This window comes from Chelonia mydas, chromosome 25 (assembly GCF_015237465.2).
Source record: "Chelonia mydas isolate rCheMyd1 chromosome 25, rCheMyd1.pri.v2, whole genome shotgun sequence".
In the NCBI taxonomy this organism is placed as follows: Eukaryota; Metazoa; Chordata; order Testudines; family Cheloniidae; genus Chelonia; species Chelonia mydas.
In genome coordinates this window covers 16,142,129-16,167,569 of record NC_057858.1, presented here as the reverse complement: position 1 = coordinate 16,167,569, position 25,441 = coordinate 16,142,129, and the positions used below count along the sequence as shown (strand labels likewise).

Below are 25,441 nucleotides of genomic sequence, written 5' to 3'. Positions count from 1 at the left end.
CTCATTCCTTGAACAGATGAAGCTGAAGCTGGGTGCAGAAACCATTTCTAAGAATCAAGGGATTATTCCTAAATCAACAAGGGATGTTCACTGCTCCAGTCTATAAGCTCTTTCTATTGATCTGTGGTCAGGAGGAGCATTAATAGAAGCCTAGGGGCCAGAGGCACAATGTTTCTGACAGCTGACAGACAGAACTGAGGAAGCACATCATCAGGAAAGGCTACAGCCTCTGCAGTCCTTGAATGCCAGATGCCGACAGGATTTAAAATTGTTCCTGTGTCTTTGGATTGCACTAAACTATTTCCACACACAGTGAAAGCTGCATCAAAAGTATGAATGCTCTTAATTTCTTATTCAACAAACATTCATTTGTTTACCTTCCATATCATTTGCCATGAAGATGGTGACTAGCACACGGGGAGTGGTTGCAAACATTTTGTTTTGAAGTGATTGACTCAGAACAATGTCTATTGGCTCGGATGCTCAGTGACTGTCTTCTAACATGCATCCGATGAAGTGAGCTGTAGCTCACGAAAGCTTATGCTCAAATTAATTTGTTCGTCTCTAAGGTGCCACAAGTCCTCCTTTTCTTTTTGTCTTCTAACAGACTCCTCCTTCATCCATGCACTGCAGCTGCACTGTCACTTTGGTATATGCTGGGAGGAATAAGAGTTAGTGTGGCTTGCAACCACTAAACTACTGGACACCAACTAGGGTTAGGATTAGCGGCAAATCAGTATAGGACCTTCTACACACAATACACCATAGTGTTAGGTTGTGTTTGGGGGGTGGGCAATCAGATTGTGGTGTGTTTTTTATTGAAGTTTGGAAGCTGGTAGGTAGCTTGGGGTTTTTGACACTTAGTGTCCCACTTATCTTTCCCCCTCACCTCCTGAGAGCCCTCTTCCTCACTCCTTTATGTAAAGAAAAAAAAGACCTATCAGTCTCTGTATTGGATCACTGGTACAGCACATCCTATTAGATTGTACATGCCCTGAGGAAAAGAGTTTGAGGCATGTGATATGATTTGAAATGTACTTGACTACATTGTACTTCATAGTCCAAATAATTAAATGGAAGGAAGAGAAAGATCTGGGCCCCATGCCTGTAAGATTAAGATGGGGCATTACAGGATGAGGGGATGTATAGTGGGGAGGATAGGAAGTTTGTTAAACTAGCTAAGGACATTGAAACTAAGATGAAAATCTTGGCTTCAATAAAATTAGAGAGCTGAATATATTTCTGGGGAGTAGTTTCAAGAATAACAGATGGGACCTGAAATGGTACTCTATTGTTAACACACCACTATGTACAGACACAGAGTACGTGAAATATGGCAGAAATAATAAGGAATCAAAGGGATTAAACCTCTTTCAGGCCAGTGCATAAACACACTTCAATGTAAGGGGCTGTCTGAAATGCTCTCACAACTCCTCCCTATGCTAATTCCCTGGAAGGTTTAACATTATGGGACACAGTTTTTGTAGAAGGTGTGGTATAAGATCTTGTGACTGGATGGTATGTGCCAAGTGTGGTTTGTGGGAGGGGGAAATAGTGTGGACAGGCCAACAACCAGAAAAAAATATACAACCTAAAAATGTAATTCTAAACAAGATTCACAAATTTGACCCAAGATAGTTTGTGAAATCAGGGACACGGAACTCCAAAAAAAAGTAACTTTACATTTATTATATTAAACAATAACATTTCTCTTCTTGTATTAAACAATAAACACATGGCAAAGATTAAAATTAAAAACACCTTTTCCCAATTTGTTATATGATATTTAAAGGATAAATATAACTACAGTAATGTACATATTTGGATAGACTAGTGAATTTCTGGTAAATGCTGCAGTTTCTACTTTATATTTTCACCTTCTTAGCCTGTAACTTCCATCAGACTAAACAGAGTCATATTAAGAGGGACATTAAGGAACATAGCACTGTCATTATACTAACAGCAGAAGGAACCATTTATATTAAGTTTCCCTTTTAAAGTTATTTAGTTTTAAAGGGAAAAGCAGAAGTTGGAGTAAATGAAAATTCTATTTTAAATGACTGCGGCATTTATAACAATTCAGCCTTTTATTTATACATCTTTCAAGTAAAAAGAACCATAAAATAACAACTGATAAAACAAATGTCAGCAATTATTAAAAGTTAACTTGTTCATCCTAAAAACCCCTTAACGTTTCCATCATGTTCAAAGCAGAATTTGTGACAAAATTTCCTTACTCAGAAAATGTAAATGGATTTGATTGTGAATGGGAGGTCTGCAGAAAAGATGTAAATGCTGGACCATAAAGATTTAACTATTACTATTTGGTAATTTAATTGCCACTGGGACAGGACAATGCATTTATAATTACACAGTCTATTAGCACAGATCAAAACAAAACATCTGTTTGACAGAACTTATTTTGGAACATTGGAATTAAATAGAAATGCATTTTCTGAGAGTCAGGAATAAAGACAAATGGAAAATAGGAATGATCCTTATACATGGAGAAAATGATGATTCCTAACACTTAGACCAAAATTCCATAACTGCTGAATCTTCAGGACAAATATGGAGAAGTATTTCAAAAATAAAATGGTAAAACCCCAAAAGGGTTACAAGAACCCTGGAAAAGCTGAAAAGCAAAGCTGAAGTGATGACAAGGTGATTTCTATGAAGTGTCTAACAATAGGATTTCACATAGACCAGAAAAAAAAAAAAAAAAAAAAGTGCCATACTTTAACAGATAAAGCTTGGAATTTCCTTACATTTAAGAACACACTATATAAAACAAAATACCTTACAGACTGATCACTTACCCCACTTAAAAATAATTAGGCCAGAGGTTTCATAAGGAAAACTTTGCTGATCATATGAAGTCTCATACAACAGTACAGAAGTACCAGTATATCCCTTAGTATTATCTGTTCCTATGGTAGAATGGTTGGCAGTCCCTACAACAAGAATATTTTGTAAAAGCCTAGTTTCAATTGGATAAAAGTCTTCTTCCATTTCAGTCTGAAATGCAGTGTAGTGTTGCTCTGTGGTAATCAATGGTTGCCATGAGTCACCCCAGTAGTGACTGCACTTCATAAATGCAGATGTATATACTCAATACACACATGCTACTATAGAAATCTAGCACCTTCTTTGAGATTGTTTTACATACTGTGGTCTAATGATTTCTCCCTGTAGAAAACAGAATCATCTTAATTCTTTCATCGAAGACAAAAATGCAATGCATAGTCACTTCTCCTAAGGCAAAAATGTAGGTAGAAACTGAGAAACAAACAAAACACAGTTTGAACCCAGAGAAGAGTGACTGTGCAACCAAAATGACAGACAAGAGATTGAGGAAAAAGGCATCTTCTACCACATTTCTACCTAATGTCCAAATATGAAGATATGTGAATCATTCTTTAATTCAACAATAAAATATTCAACAAAAAACTAGGAGGCAAAGCTTTGTCTAATGCTGAGAGAAGGGAATGAGATGCCTTCCAACACAGACACATGCCAGCAGATTGGAAATGGACAGCAAGTGCAAGTGGACACAGGTGATAATATCCCAACCACATTGTCAAACGCCACCTTGGCAGATTTGTACTCACCTTTGACAGACAAACCCCTCAGGTGTCTCTGACATCTGGCAACAAACACAGCTTGTCGTGCCAATAACAGCATTATTGAATGTAATGACTGGAAGTTAATTTTTTTCTTTTGCCAGAACTTTGAAATTCTAACCACAAAGGTCTCATTTCCCGTTTCTGTATAGAAAATGCACATATGCATATAGACATATATACACATTTTTACAGTATATAGTAATATACTATATATTTACTGCATATACACTTTATAGAGCATATATATACTTATATACTACATATAGTTTGTGTGAATATATACACACTATCTTTGTTATATAATTTATTGGGTATTTACATACAGATATACCTTATTTTTGTGTGCGTGCACACCAATCTGCCCAAACTGAAGTGAATCTACTTGTGGTTAAGATTTCAGTGTTTGGTGGAAGAAGGAAAGATTAATGTGTTCTGATAAATTTTTGCTTTAGGAGAAGAAGTGGAGTGATTTCTATAAAAAATGTTGCTTCTAAGGGTACAGAAGAATGAAGATGACTGCTTTCTACAAGGAGAAACTTAGATATTACAGAAAGAAATCAGAGGGACGTTTCCTAGACTTCAGACTTCTAAAATTTATCCCTTCTCTTCCCAAATTAAAACCATCTCAGAACAGTTTAGGGTTATTGCATGTTTGCAACTGTAAATGGATTAACTACATATTTTCTTGGATTCCTGTTTGGTTAATTTGCTTGACCTTTTGCTACTGGCTCATTCTCAATATTTGGCCACACAAGGCTATATACCCCAGAAGGGACAATCAAAGTTTATACTTGGTTATAATACTAAATATATATATTAGATAAATTCACTTTTCTGACCTCATACTGTGTCCCAAAAACATTAACTATCACAGAAGTAAGAGAAACAAGGTTGGTGAGGTAATATCTAACTGAATATCACAGAAGTAACACAATTATATTAGAAGATTTCAGAGATTTGATAAAGTGGCTGAAATTCTTTCTATGGCACATAAATTTTCTGAGTAATCAGGCTCTTTAGCTCATCCACATGCCCCATTTGTGTGCAGAGATCCAGCAGCAGAATTCCTTTATAAATTGGTTTAAAGATACTGTTTCATTTGAGCAGAAGAGAAACAAATTATGTCGTTCCCCCTGCCCCCACACTTTACCACACAAAGACCCAAGCTTGAATGCAATCTTGTAACTTTCACTCCTCAGGCCTGGTGTATTCCAGAAGTAATGCTTTTACTCCCTGGGCTGCGGGGGAGGAGAGTGAACCTCCTAATGATAGGTTATGGAACGGCACTGCCAACTTGGAGAAGGTGGCTTGACCCTGCAGTCAGAGGTGAGGGCAATTGATACCATACATTGGAGGAGAGATGAAAGAGGAAATTACTATAAAAGCAGCATTTGCAATAAAAGTAAAATCTTTTAATTGTAAAGGGAGAAAAGCAGTGGCCTAATGTGGCTGTAAAATCAAAGGCATGACCCCTGTGTTCACACTACACTTCGGAAGGGGACTCAGATATTGCAGTTGCTTTGACACAGCACATGAGATTATTCAGCTGCATAAGGAATGAAAAAATCCTACAAAGTAGGAACTGTTACTGAAAATGAAAAAAAAAAGAATCTAAAAGCTTTATATGCACAGATACAGGTTTTTAAATTTCATCCTGCATCCCAATAGCCTATTTTTTCAACTTGGAAGAGCTAGATGTGTAAGAGAGGTACTAAGACAAATGCAAAATATATATGTACACAAGACAGAAAAAATACAAGAGAAGACAAAATAAAATAACAAAACTGCAACAACAGCTCAAAGAACAGGGGCAACTATCTCTCTGAAGCAATGTGACTATAGTAAAAGGTGGACTGAGAAAAGGCACATACTGTCTCATACAGCTGTTTCTGATTTGATCTGACTATATAGTTAGGATGACATCTACAGCCCTGCCATGTAAGTATATACTACAGTCAACCCCCTTTAATGGTAAAAACTTTGTATTGATGTTAGCTACAAGTAGATCTAATTTGCTTTCATGAGCTCAGTGTGTCGTGGACCAAAGGAAAAGAGAGTGTTCTGAAACTTTTGAAATCAGACTTGATAACTTAGGGCTTGTCCACACAGTTAGGTAATGCGCTCTAATGTGCTTTAGAAATCACACTTCTGTAATGTGTAACACACTAATCAGTCCATGTAGATCTGTCTAGTGCAGCACTGGTTCAAACAGCACTACATTAATGCTCATTAACATAGTGCTTTTTGAACCAGTACTGTGTTAATTCACACTAGGGGTCAACGTGGACCAACTAATGCATAACACATTAGTGTGATTTAGAAATCATACTCACACAGAGTGCATTATACTATCATGTAGACAAGCCCATAAACTCTCCATAATATACTTTACAGAAAAACAGTTATGGTTGGAAGGGACCACATAGGTCATCAAGTACTGAAAGTATGGCAGGATTATTTCCAACAGTGTTCATGGCAGCTTGTTACATCAAATACAGGACAACACAGAAACATATATGTTTTGTTAATATTTAGGGGTCTCTTCTCCCCTCATGATTCAAATTTAAAAGCCCATAGCATCTGTAATAACATTAAACAGGAGTTACACACATATTCAGGGATCAGCAACTCTGTACAATGTCTTCTGAAATGACGGGCTTCAGTTTTGTCAAATACATTCTGTCAGAAGACCTTAAATGGATGTTCTTAATTTAGAGTCGATTTTCAATGCAAATGCAGCATTGTCCTGAGACAATCAATGTTTAATTACATTTCTAGGTCTGAAAACTAGTCATCAGAAAAAATAATCCCTACTGGGATTCTTATGTCTGTGTGAGGAAAGTATCCAGAACGAGGCAATTAGAATGTAGGGATTGTTTGACTGGAAAAACAGGCACTAACATCATTGTGAAAGGAAAAAATAAAACAAAACAGGGACACACAAAAATGTAAACACATTACAGAAGATGAAGAAATACAATGCTATCCAACAGAGAATGTTTTACAAGCGGAGGGCCACACTTTTGGACATTCAGAATGTTAACTAGCCAAAATGCACATGTACAGAATTGGGGATGCAAATACAGGTATCACAAAGAACATTTTGAAAATTTGGCCCTAAATGCCCACTCCATTTACAAACAAAACCAAAGCACAAGGCAAGGACAAATGAAGTGCTGAGATTCCTGAAATTTACCAGAAAAGGCAGTTTCTATAAATGAATAATTCACAGCAAAAAATACCATAAGTACTCATTTTATATCCGTAACAAGTAAAATACATGTTGTATTACCTCTATAAAATACATGTAACATCCCCCCTGAATTCTGGAAGTCTATAAAAAAGCTGGACATACTGGCCTAATTAGTGCTATCAGTAGATAGGCTGTTTTTTTAAGCCTATCTGTTCTACAAATATTGCTGTAACTTTTGCATGAATATCCATTTATTCTATCTATCTGGCAAATAAATTCGGTGTGAACTTGGGCTAGTTTAAAATAAAGAACTTTCTAGTCTGTACAACAGTTGTATAACTTTTAATGACGGGCAGCAAGATTAATCATCAACCATAATATTTAAAAATGAGAGCACACACTTAATCACTTCCGAGGTAGAGATTGTAACATAGTCAATTGGATCATACAAATAAGAGCCCTATATTCTGCCTGTTGGAGCAAATGAAGGGAAAATATGGTTGCAGGGAAGACTGCAGTTCAAAATTAAAATTTAAAAAGTGTGAAATTGTTCAACATTATGTAGAAAAAGCCTCAAAAACGATAATTCCTGTCTTCATGCTTGTTCATGGAATTAATCTATATTTTATCCCATGATTTAGAACTGAGTCATCATTTGTCTAATTTACAATATCAGGATCACTCCTTTTAATACCACCATGTACAAATATTAAAAAAAACTTTTATGCAAATAATCATGTTTAAATAAGAAGAAGCTATTAAGTCTCATAGGCTTTGAATTCAAAATATGATTGACTCTATACGAGTTGTGTCGCTATGCATCTAATATATAAATAATCAGAGTTTCTTTCATAAGATAAGCCATATCTCACAGATGAAAGGTGAACACCTAAGAAATAATTTGCCCTAAAGTCTTTGAGCTAGGTGGTTTTATAGTCATTGGCCTACTATGAGTAATTAAATAAATGTAACAAAAAGAACTGAAAGCTAAGTGATAATTTTATAAACATACCCTTTTTTTTTTTTTAACAAGTGTCATTTTCTATAATTTTATTATTCATACTGCAGCCTCAAAACAATGACAATGGAATTCAGGTAATAAAAGCCAGATTCACAAATTGCAGCTTATTGTGTGCAACACTGTCTGCATTATAACGAAACTTTGCTTTCAGTACCTTAGGGTCATACGTTACATTTCTTACAAGCGGTAACTTTTATCTAGGAAGTATAATACAATTTTTACAGTGTGTTTCCTGTGCATTATGTACTTGAAAAGCCATGGAGAGCCCAGTTTGATATAACCAGCCAATCTTGTTATGCTTTGACTTAAAGGTGACTACAATTACTTAACAACATAAAACAAAAATTTTACAAAACCTTTTTTTAAAGGGTTTGACTTGCATTGGGTGGAGCCCAAAGACTTGTATTTAAGAGTTTGGCATATCAGCCTTACTGAGTGCAATAGCCAATTCAAGGTCTTCCTGTTCTTGTCTTCGCAATCGAGCCAGCCTCTCCTGCTCTGCTTTCTCACTCTCTCGCTTTGCCCAGGCCAGCTGCTGCTCCTCATTTCCAAACTAAAAAATAAAAATGGAAACTTCGTTAATAAACAAAAGAAATATAAACTAAGACAGCAGAAATAGTATGCAACATGCAGTAGATGTATATCATTAAGAAATGTGCATCAAGTAACAAGACGTATAAAGCTATCGCTTTTAGGTTGAAACCAGAAATAAACTCATTGGTTTCCCTACTCCATTCACTGATCTTTTTACTTAATACCTTCCTCCTCCCACCCAAGGCATAAACTTTGCATGTTGATGTTGTCCTGCCTGAATCCAGGTCCCAAATGCATACAAGAGAGTGACAGAAGATCTGGGGATAGAGAGGAACTCTACATCCATGGGCAAAATTACTTGGAAGAGTTTGAGGGTATAGCAGCCTACAACCATACTATGATGTTAGCCTCAAGCTGACAAAAATTGGAAGCTATTTACTGATATGCCACTACACTGTGAAGTGTTTTCTGTAATAGTTTCTGTAAATGGTGATACATGTTAATAATGAACCTGGAGACTGAAGATTTGTGGGAAGGTTCACCATCCGATCAAAAGTAAAATTCTGCTTTTGCAATTGTCTATAAAATAAATGCAGAGTTTTTCAGGCAGTACAGTAGCAAACAATATAACAGAATCCAAATGATTTTGCAACAAACACTAAAGAAATAAAATACATTTTAATATTCATCTTATTTTTTTTAATATTATCAAATAATTTCAATACATGGAAGCAATGTACAAAATTATTCCAATAATAAGCATCCCTAATATTACACAGAGTTTCACATATTAAAGAAGTGGACATTAAAAACTGATTGCATTGGATTTTGTATAAAATGTGAGAAATATTATTTTCTTATCAAAATAACACTTTATTTTACCTTTAAATAAAACCAATGATTAGTTTTTACTGTTTAATCTTTAAGGGCCCACTGTCCAGCAAACATGCACACAAATGTTTGCCGGATAGTAAGTATTTGCAAAACTAGTCCTTAGTTTTGTATTATTTCCACTGTTTAAAAAATTACTCTGATACTTATTTGAATGTTCAGAAAAATGTATCATTTTGATTTTTTTAGAAGGGAAAAGCAGTGCATAGAATTCTAAATTTCACCTTTGGTTGAATCAAATCTGTATAAACTGTGAATGCCACCTCCCTGGTCCATGATAGGACATATCTTTGAATGCAGCACAATACATAGTTGCACTGGCTTATTTTGCTACAGCATCCAGTACAAACTTTGTCTTATCCATATAGCCCTCAATTCAAGAAAGCATATGCTTAACTTTAAATAATAAATAATAACAATAATAAACATGCACTTATCTAGTTTATTATATGTCTCATGCACATTTTCCCAAGAATCTACCTTTCCATTATACACTATATCCATGCTTCATATTATTTTTAAACAAACGTATAAGATTACATTTCTTGCAGGTCCAAATTAATAATGTTAATCTATGCCCAATTCTCTGATCTTTTTAGTTACACTGTAGTTTATCTTTATGTTATCCTGGCTGTTGGCAGTTCCTCCTGCTATTACTGCTAAAAAACTGATGTCAGAAAAGCAAAGCTAGTAATACAAGTGCATTGCATCTTAGCAACTTGACCTTTGAAACCAAGAAACTGTGCAGTCCATTCCTATTACAACTTATTTCAGTGAATAGTAAATAAGGCTTAAAAGCTCACTAAATTGTAAATATATGATTTTCAAGATAATGAGTGAAACCCTGACCCCAATGAAGTCAGACTACGTGGGGCCAGAATTTTACCAAAGTTTCCTAACATTCAAAAGAAAATCCTAGGGATGGGATTTAGGGTGAAATTATTGTTACTTTTAAAGTTTTAGAGATATAATGAGCTTCAGCTAATCGCTTTTGGTCTCAGATACTTTTTCAACATTTTGAAAAAGTAAGTTTACCAGTGGTGTTCATTCCTTAGGATAAGATGCAAATTTCTAAAGACTTTTCTAAAAACAAACATGTTTATTTCATACATATCTGAAATCATGTTGTGTGGTTAGAAAAGCTTACTAAAAGAGTGACGTGGATTCAAGACAAAGCAAATCTGGATTTCTGACTAGTGTGGAACTCTTGATGACTGACATTTTTACATTATCATAACGTGCTAGCATGATCAAATATCATTTCAAAGCGTACTTTTGTATCAGTATGAAGATCCCTATTTATTATGTAAGTATAATTTATAATCACCACCAGATTAAAAGAAGTTATTTGTTTTTAGAATTTAAACAATGTAAGAATGACCAGACTGGGTCAGACCAAAGGTCCATCTAGCCCAATATCCTGTCTTCTGACAGTGGCCAATGCCAGGTGCCCCAGGGGGAATGAACAGAACAGGTAATCACCAAGTGATCCATTCCCTGTTGCTCATTCAAATTTTGATTGTACTTCTTAAATGCTCAAGTCACATGGGTTCTGAAAGTTCAAGTCTGTCTAAATGAACCTTAAATGGTTAGTGTTGGAACGTATAACCTAACAATTCAATATCATCACTGTTCTATGTGCAGATTGTCCATAAAAATCCATTTTACCGAGCTAAAAATAAATCAGTATAACATTATTATTGCTGTCCATTTTTCCACAAAAGCTGGATGTTGAAAGACAGTTCCACATAAAGATTTAATATGCATTATCAGAGGTACTTTCATTTGGTACAAGGTATCTGAAAACAACACTCAATAAAGTATTGATATATTTTTCAAAATATTAGAACAAGTACATTAATGGCCTAGTATAAGTGGAGGGAAGACAAATCATATGCAGGGAAAATATGTCTAATATGTGACAAAACTTCATATGCATTGAATAAAGAGCAATCTTTGAGCTTAGTTCTGAATGCTCGCGTTCCTTGAAAATGAAAATGTGCTTTCTATCAATTGTTTGCAGTGGTGTTGTAGCCGTGCTGGTTCCAAGATATGACACACACAAAGTCAGTGAGGTAATATCTTCTATCGGACAAACTTCTTTTGGTGGAACGAAAACATTGTCCCTTTGACCAGCTTCTGTTGGTGGAAGGGACAAATTTTACCTTCCACCAAAAGGAAGACTCACCTGGCTTGTCTTTTTCTACTGTTTGTAAGATTATTGGAATTCTGCAATTTTTTCTACCAGTTATAAACTAGAAATATCTGAAAAATGAACTAACACAATGTTTTGTCAGCTCCCAAGACTCATGTTTTATGTCAATCCAAAAGTCAAGAATGCAATGGAATCACACTCATTAAATCCAATGGATAACAACAACTCAGTAATCCAAACAACAACACTAGAATAACAATAAAAAAACTAAAGGAAATCGTCAGCTTCTCTTTGTTTGTAATCATGCAGAATTCCAGCTAACCAACATGGCAATTGCAGATCCTACAGCTCCACACTTCATGTCAGAAAACATACTGTAAATGGAGTTGTTTGCAATTTTCATAATCGAGAACAGGTTCCTCCAACCAACAGATAAGCACAATCCTTTCCCTGGTTTATGAGATATCTGGCTTACTTATGACTTCACAAAGCACGAGGTGAAGTATTACTAAGCGTGGAAACGTGATCCTGTGTTGTACACAACCAGAAAGAAAATAATGTTGAATAGAACAGGGAAACAAATAAATCTCTCTTTTTTTAAAGGAGCACTTAGTGAAGAGATTTCTGAGGGCAATAGAGAGCATTTACAAATGCAAGTTTAAATTTGTTTTATCAGACTAAATACTGTCCAGCGACAAGAGTTAACCTAAGCTATGACCAGCTAAATGATAAATGGTTATTCAGATCCTATTTTTTTTCTACTTTCCAAGGTTGATCCTATCTTCTACAACCCTGATGGCACAGGGGCATAAACACAAACTTAAATGGAAGAAATGACACTGGTTAATCATTTGGTATAAATCACTGATGACTTACTCAAGCCTGTCAGCTAAGAAATATTTGTACTCTGTAAATACAATAATCACCGCTGGTGATTCAGTAATTCCATTTTTATGCTTAGACATTACATCCTTGTTCCCAAAAAAAGAAACTAGGTACCATTCAAAAAAATTGCAGATAATGCAAGCTTTGTGTCTGATTTTTATTATGTCACCATTTTGTATACAGTCACAGAATTTAACTGCATACCAACTTTCAACAGACTTTTGCTAATTATGGTAAAGTTTAATAATATTTAGAGCTTTGATATTTTCAGATAAACTAAAGAATTGAGGGCAACTAAAAAACTATGCACAGAGGACCTCAGCTAAACATATATCAGGGAGGAGAATGATACACGTTTTACTGTGAACTGAAATACTGGGGGAAACTGTTTAAAAATTAATACCACTTGAGATTAAACTTTTTAAATAAAAACCAACACCTACTTATCAGTGAAATACGTCCACCAGATTTAAAAGAATAGACTGAGTTGGTAATTTTATTGTGTGGCAGTGCAATCCAGAACAAAAAACTTAAACACATGAAAGAAGGAACAGGCTGGAGGCTTTGTATGGAACATATTTTCTATTTACCACCAGTAGCATTTAGAACAGCTATTCTTATACTACATTTGAAGTCATTGTAAATGTATCTGCCAACACTAGAAACAAAGCCAGGCTTTTTGAAAACTTGGTACTTACTCCCGGAAAGGCACTTGGCTTTGCTGTAAGACCTTTTGATCTTTTCTAATGGGGTGCAATATGGATGTTAATATACTGGTTCTATAAAACAGACCTTAGTTTGCTTTGTTTAACAAGGGTTTCTCTATGTAAGAACATAAGACTGGCCCTACTGGGTCAGACCAAAGGTCCATCTAGCCCAGTATCCTGTCTTCCAACAGTGGCCAGTGCCAGGTGCCCTAGAGGGAATGAGCAGAACAGGTAATCATCAAGTGATCCATCCCCTGTCGCTCATTCCCAGCTTCCCAACAAGAATGGCAAACAGAGGCTAGGGACACCATTCCTGCCCATCCTGGCTAATAGCCATTGATGGACCTATCCTCCATTAATTTATCTAGTTATTTTTTGAACCCTGTTATGGTCTTGGCCTTCACAACATCCTCTGGCAAGGAGTTCCACAGGTTGACTGTGCATTGTGTGAAGAAATACTTCCTTTTATTTGTTTTAAACCTGCTGCCTATTAATTTCATCTGGTGACCCCTAGTTCTTGTGTTATGAGAAATAGTAAACAACATTTCCTTATCTACTTTCTCTACATAGGTCATGATTTTATAGACCTCAATCATATCTCCCCTTAGCCGTCTCTTTTCCAAGCTGAAAAGTCCCAGTCTTATTAATCTCTCCTCATACGGAAGCTGTTCCATTTCCCTAATAATTTTTGTTGCCCTTTTCTGAACCTTTTCCAATTGCAATATATCTTTTTTGAGATGGGGTGACCACATCTGCACACAGTATTCAAGATGTGGGCGTACCATGGATTTATTTAGAGGCAACATGATATTTTCTGTCCTATTATCTATCCCTTTCTTAATTATTCCCTGTATTCTGTTCGCGTTTTTGACTGCTGCTGTGCATTGAGTGGATGTTTTCAGAGACCTATCCAAAATGACTCCAAGATCTCTTTCTTGAGTGGTCACAGCTAATTTAGACCCCATCATTTTATATGTATAGTTGGGATTATGCTTTCCAATGTGCATTACTTTGCATTTATCAACATTAAATTTCATAAAATATATCAGTAATTGAAACTAAATTCCACAGCTAATAATTTTCAATCTCTCTCTTGTATATGTCTCTTTATGATTCATATTCCAGTGCATACAGAAAACATTGTGACAGGATTGTCAGAACTTTTTCACAAACAGTTACAAATACTATATGGAACCCTTTGTTTTAAGGATTTACTTTTCAGGATATGGTGAAACTGCTATATAAATGTCTTCAACAATTATTTCTGAGGAATGTTTACATCCTGGCTTCCAAAAATCAACTACAAAACAGCCTCCATGCAACAAAAACAGTACACAGATTTTGCTACAAATATCTTGAGAGAAAAGGCACACTGTAGTAAAATAATTTAAAAGAAAACAAATCCTTTTAAAATTGAGTATCAAACTCAAAACTCCTTTATTATTGAGAGAAAATGCCTTTTTACACAGAAATATTAATACAGAACTACAATGGGGACAGCATGAAGGTACTAAGACAGAAGCCAGTGGACAGTAGGTCTGCAAATAAAACAAAAAAAAACTAAGAGTTTGCGGCAAGCAGAGCAGAAAGTGGTTTGCTCAGAGACAATGAACTTAACTTACAGAGCTGAAGTCTGCAAAACCCAAGGAAGAGTCTTTAGAAGTTTTACTTGAAGAGGAAGGAGCAAATGGATCTTTTCCACTAAACGGGTCCCCAAACCCCTTTTTACTTTGAAACGGGTCACTGCTCTCAGCCCCAAATGGCTGGAATGGATCATGGGGCTTGGTAAAATCTGCAGACCCGAGCTGGCTTACAGGAGTACTTTTACCTGGAAAGTTCAGGAGAAGAAAAAAAAAAAAAAAAAAGGAGAAAAAGAGAGGTTACTTACCATGGAAAATGCAAATCCCTAAGTAGGAGATTGTCCTTCATGCACTTTTACTGTAATATCATCCTTTCTTCTTGGAATAATCTAAAAGATAACCTGATATCACAGCACCCATTATCCCTGCAAAAGGTCTCAACAGTTGTTTCTCTCTTCATGGATTTTCATAAATGTTATTTGTAAGCACTTGCAATAAGTTTATCTAGATTTATGAAAATACTATTGACAAAATTTAAGAAGATAGAAGACCAATATATAAAGGCATTTGATCAAAAATATTTGTCAATTACGACTTGTAGTTAACTTCGCTTGATTAAAGGTAGAGACATTTTAGTTTGATTTTCGGTCTTTCATTAAATAATAAATAAGAATGAGCACTAAGGGCCAGATTTTTAAAGGTATTTAGGGACCTAATGTCTAACAACTTTAAAAATCTGGCCTTTAACGCTTTACATTTCCAAACACTGAACAACTATGTTAAACAATCAGATTTTCCTAAACAATTACTATTATCTGTATATATATATTTTCTTTTCCAGAACTGGTTCATCCATCCACATTTGCAGTGTACAGTATATGCACAATGAGGAAAATAAGTTGGTGAGGAAACAAAGAATTGTTTAATTGTGTTTGATTGTGTAACCCTTACCCTTGTTAAGCACTTATTCTTATAAGCATTGACACTGACTTTAATGAAGTCAATGGGATTACTTGTGTAAGTACTGACAAGCCTGAATAAAGATTCCATATTCTAGCCTTGATATTCAGATTCTTGATATTAAATATGCATTAACATTTTTGCAAGGGCAATTTCCTGAGCTAAATAATAAACCAGGTAAGAATAAAAACTGACATGGTCTCCTAAGCTAGCACTCCTCACAGATGTACAAACAACCCTTAACTCAGCTCCCCTAGAAACAAATATCTGACTTGACCCTTCTTGGTATAAAAGTCAAATCAGTTACAAAGTACATAGAGAAATTTAAATAGAACTCCTGGAAGAGATTCCAAAGGATAAAAAACAGCACAAATTAGGGCTCATCAATACAAAACTTAGTTCACAGCAAGCTGGGGTGTAAATCTACCCGGCACTAGCCTGATGTGCACTGTATTCATGTGGAATCTGCTGCTGTGCATTAAAAGTTCAGTACTGCACTCTGAAACAGGAGCAAACTATGTTCTTGTCTACACAAGGAAAAAGCCTGCGTTAATTCCCTGAGTAGTCCAGAATGGAACTTTTAGTGCATGGTAGAAGGGTCCACATGGATACTTAGGGCTCACCTACATTCTGAAGTTAATGAACAAAAGGAATGAATTTAACATGAATGAGAGTGTCCCCATAGGGGTTTAATGCAGAGTTTACATTAGAGGACTATATTAATATGAACTAGGAACCTTTTAGTTCACATCTGCAGCATACACACAGTGCAGCATTTTAGTCTGAACTGCAGGGCAGTGTAGACAAGCCCCAAGTGTTTGTATAGCCCTTTTTTAATGCCCTTGGTGCATATAAAACTATGAATTCCAGACCTTCCTTATTTTCTTAAAGCTCTTTTATCCAAGTACCACACAGATCAAATTTTCCTTAGTTTATGAAATCTGAAGGGAACAAAGACATTTACTATCAGCTACTGCTAAGAAAGATAAAGAAGACTAGAATACCTGGTTTTCTCAGATGGTTTGCCCATTCAAAGTAGTAACCAGGCCCGCAAGATAAGGTCTATTTTGACTATTAAAATCATTTGTTTGGAATCATCCAGTCCTTTGATATGTAACTTAATATGAATTCTGTAATACATTCACTCCAGGATGACCTTATATAAAAATAAGAATTGAGTTCAAGCTCCAAGTATTTTAGAGGATATAAAAACATGTTTTATGATAGCTAGGTGAGTCAGTCTTATGTCCTCTCAGAATGCACAGTGAATCAGTAGGAGGTGCTGATGACTATTATTCAGTGCACACAACATTCAGGGGAAATTAATACAGATTAAAACAACAGGGGCTGTCTCAGCTAAAAAATTTAATTCCACAACAATATAGTATTGTATGGTTCAGATTAATTTTAGAATCATAGAATCACAGAATATCAGGGTTGGAAGGGACCTCAGGAGGTCATCGAGTCCAACCCCCTGCTCAAAGCAGGACCAATCCCCAACTAAATCATCCCAGCCAGGGCTTTGTCAATCCTGACCTTAAAAACTTCTAAGGAAGGAGATTCCATCACCTCTCTACCTAACGCATTCCAGTGCTTCACCACCCTCCTAGTGAAAAAGTTTTTCCCAACATCCAACCTAAATCTCCCCCACTGCAACTTGAGACCATTACTTCTTGTTCTGTCATCTGCTACCACTGAGAACAGTCTAGAGCCATCCTCTTTGGAACCCCCTTTCAGGTAGTTGAATGCAGCTATCAAATCCCCCCTCATTCTTCTCTTCTGTAGACTAAACAATCCCAGTTCCCTCAGCCTCTCCTCATAAGTCATGTGTTCCAGTCCCCTAATCATTTTTGTTGCCCTCCGCTGGACGCTTTCCAATTTTTCCACATCCTTCTTGTTGTGTGGGGCCCAAAACTGGACACAGTACTCCAGATGAGGCCTCACCAATGTCGAATAGACGGGAATGATCATGTCCCTTGATCTGCTGGCAATGCCCCTTCTTATACAGCCTAAAATGCCATTAGCCTTCTTGGCAACAAGGGCACACTGTTGACTCACATCCAGCTTTTCATCCACTGTAACCGCTAGGTCCTTTTCTGCAGAACTGCTGCCTAGCCATTCGGTCCCTAGTCTGTAGCGGTGCATGGGATTCTTCTGTCCTAAGTGCAGGACTCTGCACTTGTCCTTGTTGAACCTCATCTCATTTCTTTTGGCCCAATCCTCTAATTTGTCTAGGTCCCTCTGTATCCTATCCCTACCCTCCAGCATATCTACCACTTCTCCCAGTTTAGTGTCATCTGCAAACTTGCTGAGGGTGCAGTCCACGCCATCCTCCAGATCATTAATGAAGATGGCCTCAGGACCGACTCTTAGGGCACTCCACTTGATACCGGCTGCCAACTAGACCTGGAGCCATTGATCACTACCCGTTGAGCCCTATGATCTAGCCAGCTTTCTATCCACCTTACAGTCCATTCATCCAGCCCATACTTCTTTAGCTTGCTGGCAAGAATACTGTGGGAGACCGTATCAAGAGCTTTGCCAAAGTCAAGGAATAACAGGTCCACTGCTTTCCCCTCATCCACAGAGCAATCTTATTTTCTTTCTACTGTTGACTATGTAAAAAATGTAAAAATATATTGTCAAAGCTTTAAAATTAACACATTCCAATGTTTACTTATATCAAAATCAAATATTTCTAACCTGTCACAATCACTTGCCCTCATTAGCTGTACAGTAAGTTTAAAACGTTTAAAAAGTGAGGTTTTTTTAGTTATGTGAAGGCAACGAAAAATATTATTACAACACTTTTATGCAATCTCCATGCAACAGCAGAAGTTGCAAAAAACAAAAACCCCACCCCCTAGACATACACACACTATTTCCTTGAAACTTTCCAAACAAATTAATATTAGAATAAGTATGAGAAATTTGATCCAAAAAGGAATTTATAAGATGCTAAAAAACATAGGTTAGGATGTAATAGCTTTTATACCCTTAACTACAGAGTTGCTACAGCAACAGTACCATTTTATAATGATTCTACATAAAGAGAACCTTTTGGTTATGTCATTTGAATATCAGAAAGTTACAGCATCAGAAACTAGTTCCAAGAATTGATTGCCCATTGAAATTTTATTAATATTTTGCATCTGCATTTCCTAGTAAATAGGGTGGAAAAATTATCATCTTGACAAAAGTACTTATCGGTGACTCCTAAATATTCTGAGTTGTTTATAAAGGTATAGAAAGATATTGCTGTTTTAGGTATTCTGAGACCATCAAAAACCCTGTACTGATAAGTGATATCTAATACGGTCTACACTACGAGTTTAGGTCGAATTTAGCAGCGTTAGGTCAATTTAACCCTGCACCCATCCACACGACCAAGCCTGTTTAGTCGACTTAAAGGGCTCTTAAAATCGATTTCTGTACTCCTCCCCGGCAACGGGTTTAGCGCTAAAATCGACCTCGCTGGGTTGAATTTGGGGTAGTGTGGACGCAATTCGACAGTATTGGCCTCCGGGAGCTATCCCAGAGTGCTCCATTGTGACTGCTCTGGAGAGCACTCTCAACTCAGATGCACTGCCAGGTAGACAGGAAAAGCCCTGGAAACTTATGAATTTCATTTCCTGTTTGGCCAGCGTGGTGAGCTGATCAGCACAGGTGACCATGCAGAGCTCATCAGCACAGGTGACCATGGAGTCCCAGAATCGCAAAAGAGCTCCAGCATGGACTGAACGGGAGGTACTGTATCTTATCGCTGTATAGGGAGAAGAATCTGTGCAGGCAGAACTCTGTTCCAAAAGACGAAATGCCAATATATTTGCCAAAATCTCCAAAGGCATGATGGACAAGAGGGTACAACAGGGACACACAGCAGTGCTGCCTGAAAGTTAAGGAGCTGAGGCAAGCCTACCAAAAAACAAAGGATGCAGACGGTTGCTCCAGGTCAGAGCCCCATATATGCCACTTCTATGATGGGCTGCATGCAATTCTAGGGGGGGCCCCTACCACTACTCCACCACTGTCTGTGGACACCTGCAAGGGGGGAGTCTCACGCAACAGGGATGAGGATTTTTTGGAGGAGAAGGAGGTTGAGGATAGCGCACAGCAGGCAAGCGAAGAATCCCTTCTCCCCAGCAGCCAGGAACTGTTCATCACCCTGGAGCCAATACCCTCCCAAGGTGGGCTCCCGGACCATGAAGCTGGAGAAGGCACCTCTGGTGAGTGTACCTTGGTAAATATAATACAGGGTTTAAAAGCAAGCATGTTTAATGATTAATTTGCCCTGAAGACTTGGGATGCGTTTGCGGCCAATATAGCTACTGGAAAAATCTGTTAACATGTCTGGGGATGGAGCTATGGGTACCCAGCCACTCCACCCCAGAGGACTGCCCAAGCAACAGAAGGCTGGCATTCAATAAGTTTTGAACTGTAGTGTGGCCTTGTCCTTCCCTCCTCCCCTCATCCACCACCCCACCCGGTGCTTCCCTCCTCACCCACCCCTCCTGGGCTACTTTGCGAGTTTTCCCCCTATTTGTGTGATGAATTAATAAAGAATCCATGATTTTGAAACAATAATGACTTTATTGCCTCTGCAAGCGGTGATCGAAGGGGGGAGGTCCGTTGGCTTACAGGGAAGTAGAGTCAACCAAGGGGGCGGGTTTTCTTTAAAGAGAAACAAACAGAACTGTCACACCATAGCCTGGTCAGTCATGAAACCGGTTTTCAAAGCTTCTCCACTGCGCAGGGCACCCAGCTGTGCTCTTCTAATCTTCTAACTGCCCTGGTGTCTGGCTGAGTGTAATCGGCCACCAGGCGATTTGCCTCAACCTCTCACCCCACCAAAAAAAATCTCCCCCTTAATCTCACAGATATTGTGGAGCACACAGCAAGCAGCAATAACAATGGGAATATTGGTTTTGCTGAGGTCTAACCTAGTCAGTAAACTGCACCAGCGAGCTTTTAAATGTCCAAATGCACATTCTACCACTATTCTGCACTTGGTCAGCCTATAGTTGAACTGCTCCTTACTACTGTTCAGGGTGCCTGTGTATGGCTTCATGAGCCATGGCATTAAGGGGTAGGCTGTGTCCCCAAGGATAACTATAGGCATTTCAACATCCCCAATGGTAATTTTCTGGTCTGGGAAGTAAGTTCCTTCCTGTAGCTGTTCAAAAAGACCAGAGTTCCTGAAGATGTGAGCGTCATGCACCTTTCCCAGCCATCCCATGTTGATGTTGGTGAAACGTCCCTTGTGATCCACCAGTGCTTGCAGCACGATTGAAAATTACCCCTTGCGGTTTACGTACTGGCTGCCAAGGTGGTCTGGTCCCAAGACAGGGATATGCGTTCCGTCTATCACCCCACCACAGTTAGGAAACCCCACTGCAGCAAAGCCATCCACTGTGACCTGCACATTTCCCAGAGTAACTACCCTTGATAGCAGCAGCTCAGTGATTGCATTGGCTAATTGGATCACAGCAGCCCCCACAGTAGATTTACCCACTCCAAATTGATTCCCGACTGATCGGTAGCTGTCTGGCGTTGCAAGCTTCCAGAGGGCTATAGCCACTCGCTTCTCAGCTGTAAGGGCTGCTCTCATTTTGGTATTCTTGTGCTTCAGGGCAGGGGAAATCAAGTCAAAGTTCCATGAAAGTGCCCTTACGCATGCAAAAGTTTCGCAGCCACTGGGAATCATCCCAGACCTGCAACACTATGCGGTCCCACCAATCTGTGCTTGTTTTCCGGGCCCAGAATCGGCGTCCACAGCAGGAACCTGCCCCATTACCACCATGATGTCCAAACTGCCAGGGCCCGTGCTTTGAGAGAAGTCTGTGTCCATGTCTTCATCACTATTGTGATCGCACTGTCGTCGCCTCCTTGCCTACTTCTGCAGGTACTGCACATACTGCAGGATAATGCGCGAGGTGTTTACAATGCTCACAACAGCAGCGGTGAGCTAAGCGGGCTCCATGCTTGCCGTGGTATGTCGTCTGCAGGAGAGCAGAATTGCAGTGGAAGCAGTGGATGACGACAACAGTTAGCAGTCCTACTGCACCGCCTGCTGACAGCAGTATGGGTTCTGCACGGAAAAAAGGTGCGAAACGATTGCCTGCCATTGCTTTCATGGAGGGAGGGGCAACTGACGACATGTACCCAAAACCACCCGTGACAATGTTTTTGCCCCATCAGGCATTGGGAGCTCCAGCCAGAATTCCAATGGGCAACAGAGACTGTGGGAAGTGTGGGATAGCTTCCCACAGTGCAATGCTCCAAAAGTCGACGCTAGCCACAGTACTGTGGATGCATTCCGCTGACTTAATGCGCTTAGTGGGGACACACATAATCGACTGTATAAAATCGCTTCCTAAAAATCGACTTTTATAAATTCGACCTAATTTCATAGTGTCGACATACCCTAAGTGGTGGCCAAAGAAGCTCATCATCTGCACTTAAAAAACCTGGGTACAATCACTGTTCAGAGAGTACAGACTGAGGCTGAAAAAGAACATGGATTTCCTGCCCTCCAATTCTTTATAAATGCCAAGGTATGGCAGAAAAAAAATGGATTTGCTTGCAATTTTGCTAGGTTCTTCCTCTGATTCTGCTCAGCCAGTTGGTCCTCATGATGCACTTGAGGAAGAGTGCTCATGGCAAGTTCTTTATATGCCTTATGTTACACTTCTAGTTAATACAACAGATACTAGATACTGTTTATAAATGTCAACTTCAGGTTTCAGCCTCATGGTCAGCCAATATGTTTTTAAAAACAAGGCTGATCAAATTAGCAGATTGTCCTCAAGGTAAGGAAATTACACAAAATATACAGGAATTAGCAGCAGTATTAGCTTTCTTCACTTCTACTATGGACCTTCTTTCATGCCCTTTGCCAGTTTCAGATTGTCTTTGAACTCCCCTAACCCCCACCTCATTATATTCATAACACATCCCACTCTTGGCCACATCTGATGGGAGATCTCTCTCTCACATACACCCATGCAAGTCTATTCATTAAAAAAATACGGAACTCTGCATTTGGACTATTACTGTTTAAAAGATAAAAACTGTCATTTGTTGAGTTCTTCAACAGTCCAGGCTCTACAGGCAAGAGGATCTTATGTGCAAACACAATTTTTTTTTTTAAAATAATTAATTTTGGCTACAAGCAAAATTGGAATATTTAGGTTTTCTTGTCTGAAAACCTAATTTGAGATTCAGGCTGTCCTTGAACAAGTGCCCTTAAAAGTGTGGTTTTTAGTGTGCTCTCTAACCCCAAATCAGGCAAATTCTCCTCAGAAGCACTTGTGCATTTCCATTTAAGTCAGAGGGCTGCAAGGGTACACAAGAGGAGAATTTGGCCCTATAGCTTCTAATACCAAACCCCACTGGGCAGATTTGTAAAGAGCGAGCTTGTTCCATTTTAAGTGGTCTTTTCTTAGCTGTTAGATTTTCTGTTGCTGAAATCACTGTTTGGAATCAATAACTGGAATTGTGGTCCCAGGTCTTGCAACTTATTTGCTCACGAAAACTGTTTTTTCTAAACTGTCTGCTTTAATGTTTTGCATGAAGCTCCATGGTGGGTTTCGTAGCACATGTGAAGAGCATCGGGGTTTCTTATGCTTCATATTTAGCTCAGATCACAAAAGAATGAATCTGCTGCAAAAGGAAGTGTCACTATGAATACTATGGAGTTACTGTTAACTTAGAAGTCTTCAATTTCACTTTATGTATGCTGTTTTCTTCATTTTTTGTATTAAACAAACTTATCTCAAGACAGTTTTAATTTGGTAATTTATTTTGAAGCCACACATGTCAAAGATGGAAAAGTCCTGCTTCTAACCTGCAACACCTTTTCAGGCAGTGCTCACTTTGGATAAACCAATCCCAGTGACCACTTACAGGTGATGGATGCTCTCCAGTGAAGGCTCTTCTTGTGAAGGCCCTCCACCTGGCAAATATGCTCTGATTCTGAAAGCTGGAAAATGTTTGCTTTACTGAATTAGGTCTTCCAATGTACTAGTTTCCTTCTTACCACTGCCCTCCAATTAATAATCTTATTTATAATCTTATCATTGGCACTCAAATGCTTCCCTGTGTAATGCAGCATGTGCCAAATTCTGTATTGATTTATAGAGAGTTGCACCAGGTACTTAAGTAAATGTACAATGGGGTGCACAGCATGTCTTTGGCCCTACATGTGTGCAATTACAAGAACCCAGGCTGGTATGAGAAGCATGGTACAAGTTATTTTTCATATTGATACAAACAGACCAAAAAAACCCCAAAACCCAAATCAAACCCCAAATTCCCAACAAAATTAACAGAACAAAGCAAACAATGGTAACAGAAAATTGGTAAACATATGTCGTTAATGATGACTGAGTAAAGAGGACAGTTTCAACTTTGATTCCTTGGAGATTAAATAAATGTGCAGTTTTACAATGAAATTCATATAGTAAAATGCCTTTTCAGGTTTGGAAGTAGGAAAATGCAAATAAACATTTGCAGTTCTTTCTTATTATGTCAGTATTTTAGCTAACAGTTTCAGGGAAAAAAGCTTTACAAAAAAGCAAAACAGGTCCTATTCTGAAACCACAGCAGTTTCAGCAGTTACCCAAGTGGTGCACCTAAACCACACAGAGGACTCACTTCAGCAAAAAGATGATGAACAAAATGATTTACCACAGTAAATGCTGTTAACTTAGTAATGAACTCCACCCATACTAAGCGCTTATCTTAATTTCATACCCCAAGACCAGCTTTAAGGCAAGTGACATGGGTGGCTGTTTAGAGGCAGCACTGGAGTTCAGGGTGAATATTTATTCTCAGTATCTCACTGAGGCAGCACTGGTGTAGTGTGCTATTACAGAATTTGGCTTATCAATGAAGCAGTGGGATGGAGTAACAACACATTTATGCAGAAATGAAGACCTTGATCTTTTCTGATAGATTTTGTTAGATTCTCCATTTAGGGTCTGAGCCTAAAATTTCTCTCAGAAATACAAAAACAATAAAAAAGATATTTTACTGTATTACATGATAAAGAGCATGTGACCATATAATTATAATAATACACACACACAGGGGTAGAGAATTAAGGTTACACATATCACATTAAATTTAGCACAGCCTGATTTAAGCGCTTATATATGCAACTTTAAATGTACCCAAAGTAGCTTTTTGAATGGAACTTTCTAGGGTGCAAAAAATAATAAAGAGTAGAAGGTTCACTATCTAGGATTTCAGATTTCTGCTAGTTTGCAGAAAAATTGTCAGTAATGAGTGTAAAATCCATAATCTGGACACTACTTGTGACAGTACCTGGATTCCTGTCTCATGCAACTCGGATATGCAAGAGGAAGCCCCATTCATGCAAGCCTTGGGGACTGCAGCGTTTGTAAAGTACTTCACAGCATGGCTCCTCCTTAGCACCTTACCAACTGTTCAGCAGTCTGTCCTAACTTTAATAAACTTGTTTCCAAGCAGCTAAATTATCCACCCAGTCCATAGACGTGGAATGTACCTTTCCTTAGCTGGTCACTTTACAAGCTTATAGAAAAAGGAGTACAAATGTACTGCACATTTTCAGTATGTGATCATAACTCAGTAAAACCAAAACTATTTTTTTTCAGAATACTCTGATATTTCTCCTCAGCAAGGGCTATTTCCTTGCCGTATTTCAGACTCTCAGCTATTTTGGCTGTAGAGCTGTTCACAAAATGAAAAACGTATATATACACACATTTCCCTCCCTCTCCTTGTACACAAAATTTTTGCAACCACTTTTACTTAAACTTAACAAAACAAAACAGGCACCCCTTTGAAAGACATCAGACCTGAAAAAATGTCTCTGGAAAAGTGAAAATTTCCAAAAGTTATGAAC

General features: G+C 38.0%; 1 protein-coding gene across 19 annotated transcripts in view; it reads right to left on the bottom strand.

Moving 5' to 3' along the window:
* Window positions 1–1,669: 1,669 nt before the first annotated feature.
* Window positions 1,670–25,441, bottom strand: part of EPS15L1 (epidermal growth factor receptor pathway substrate 15 like 1) — an 82,088-nt gene continuing 58,316 nt past the window's right edge. For 5 of the 19 annotated variants that reach the window (XM_037886062.2, XM_037886065.2, XM_037886066.2 and 2 more), the window contains 2 exons: window positions 14,635–14,840; window positions 1,670–8,393 (listed from right to left, as the gene is read on the bottom strand). In XM_037886062.2, coding sequence (XP_037741990.1) covers window positions 8,247–8,393; window positions 14,635–14,840 — 353 coding nt within the window. In that variant the 3' untranslated portion in view covers window positions 1,670–8,246. Of the gene's footprint in view, window positions 8,394–13,950; window positions 14,841–25,441 lie in introns of those variants that run through there. The other 14 variants (XM_043535725.1, XM_043535726.1, XM_043535722.1 and 11 more) reach the window with 6 other exon arrangements.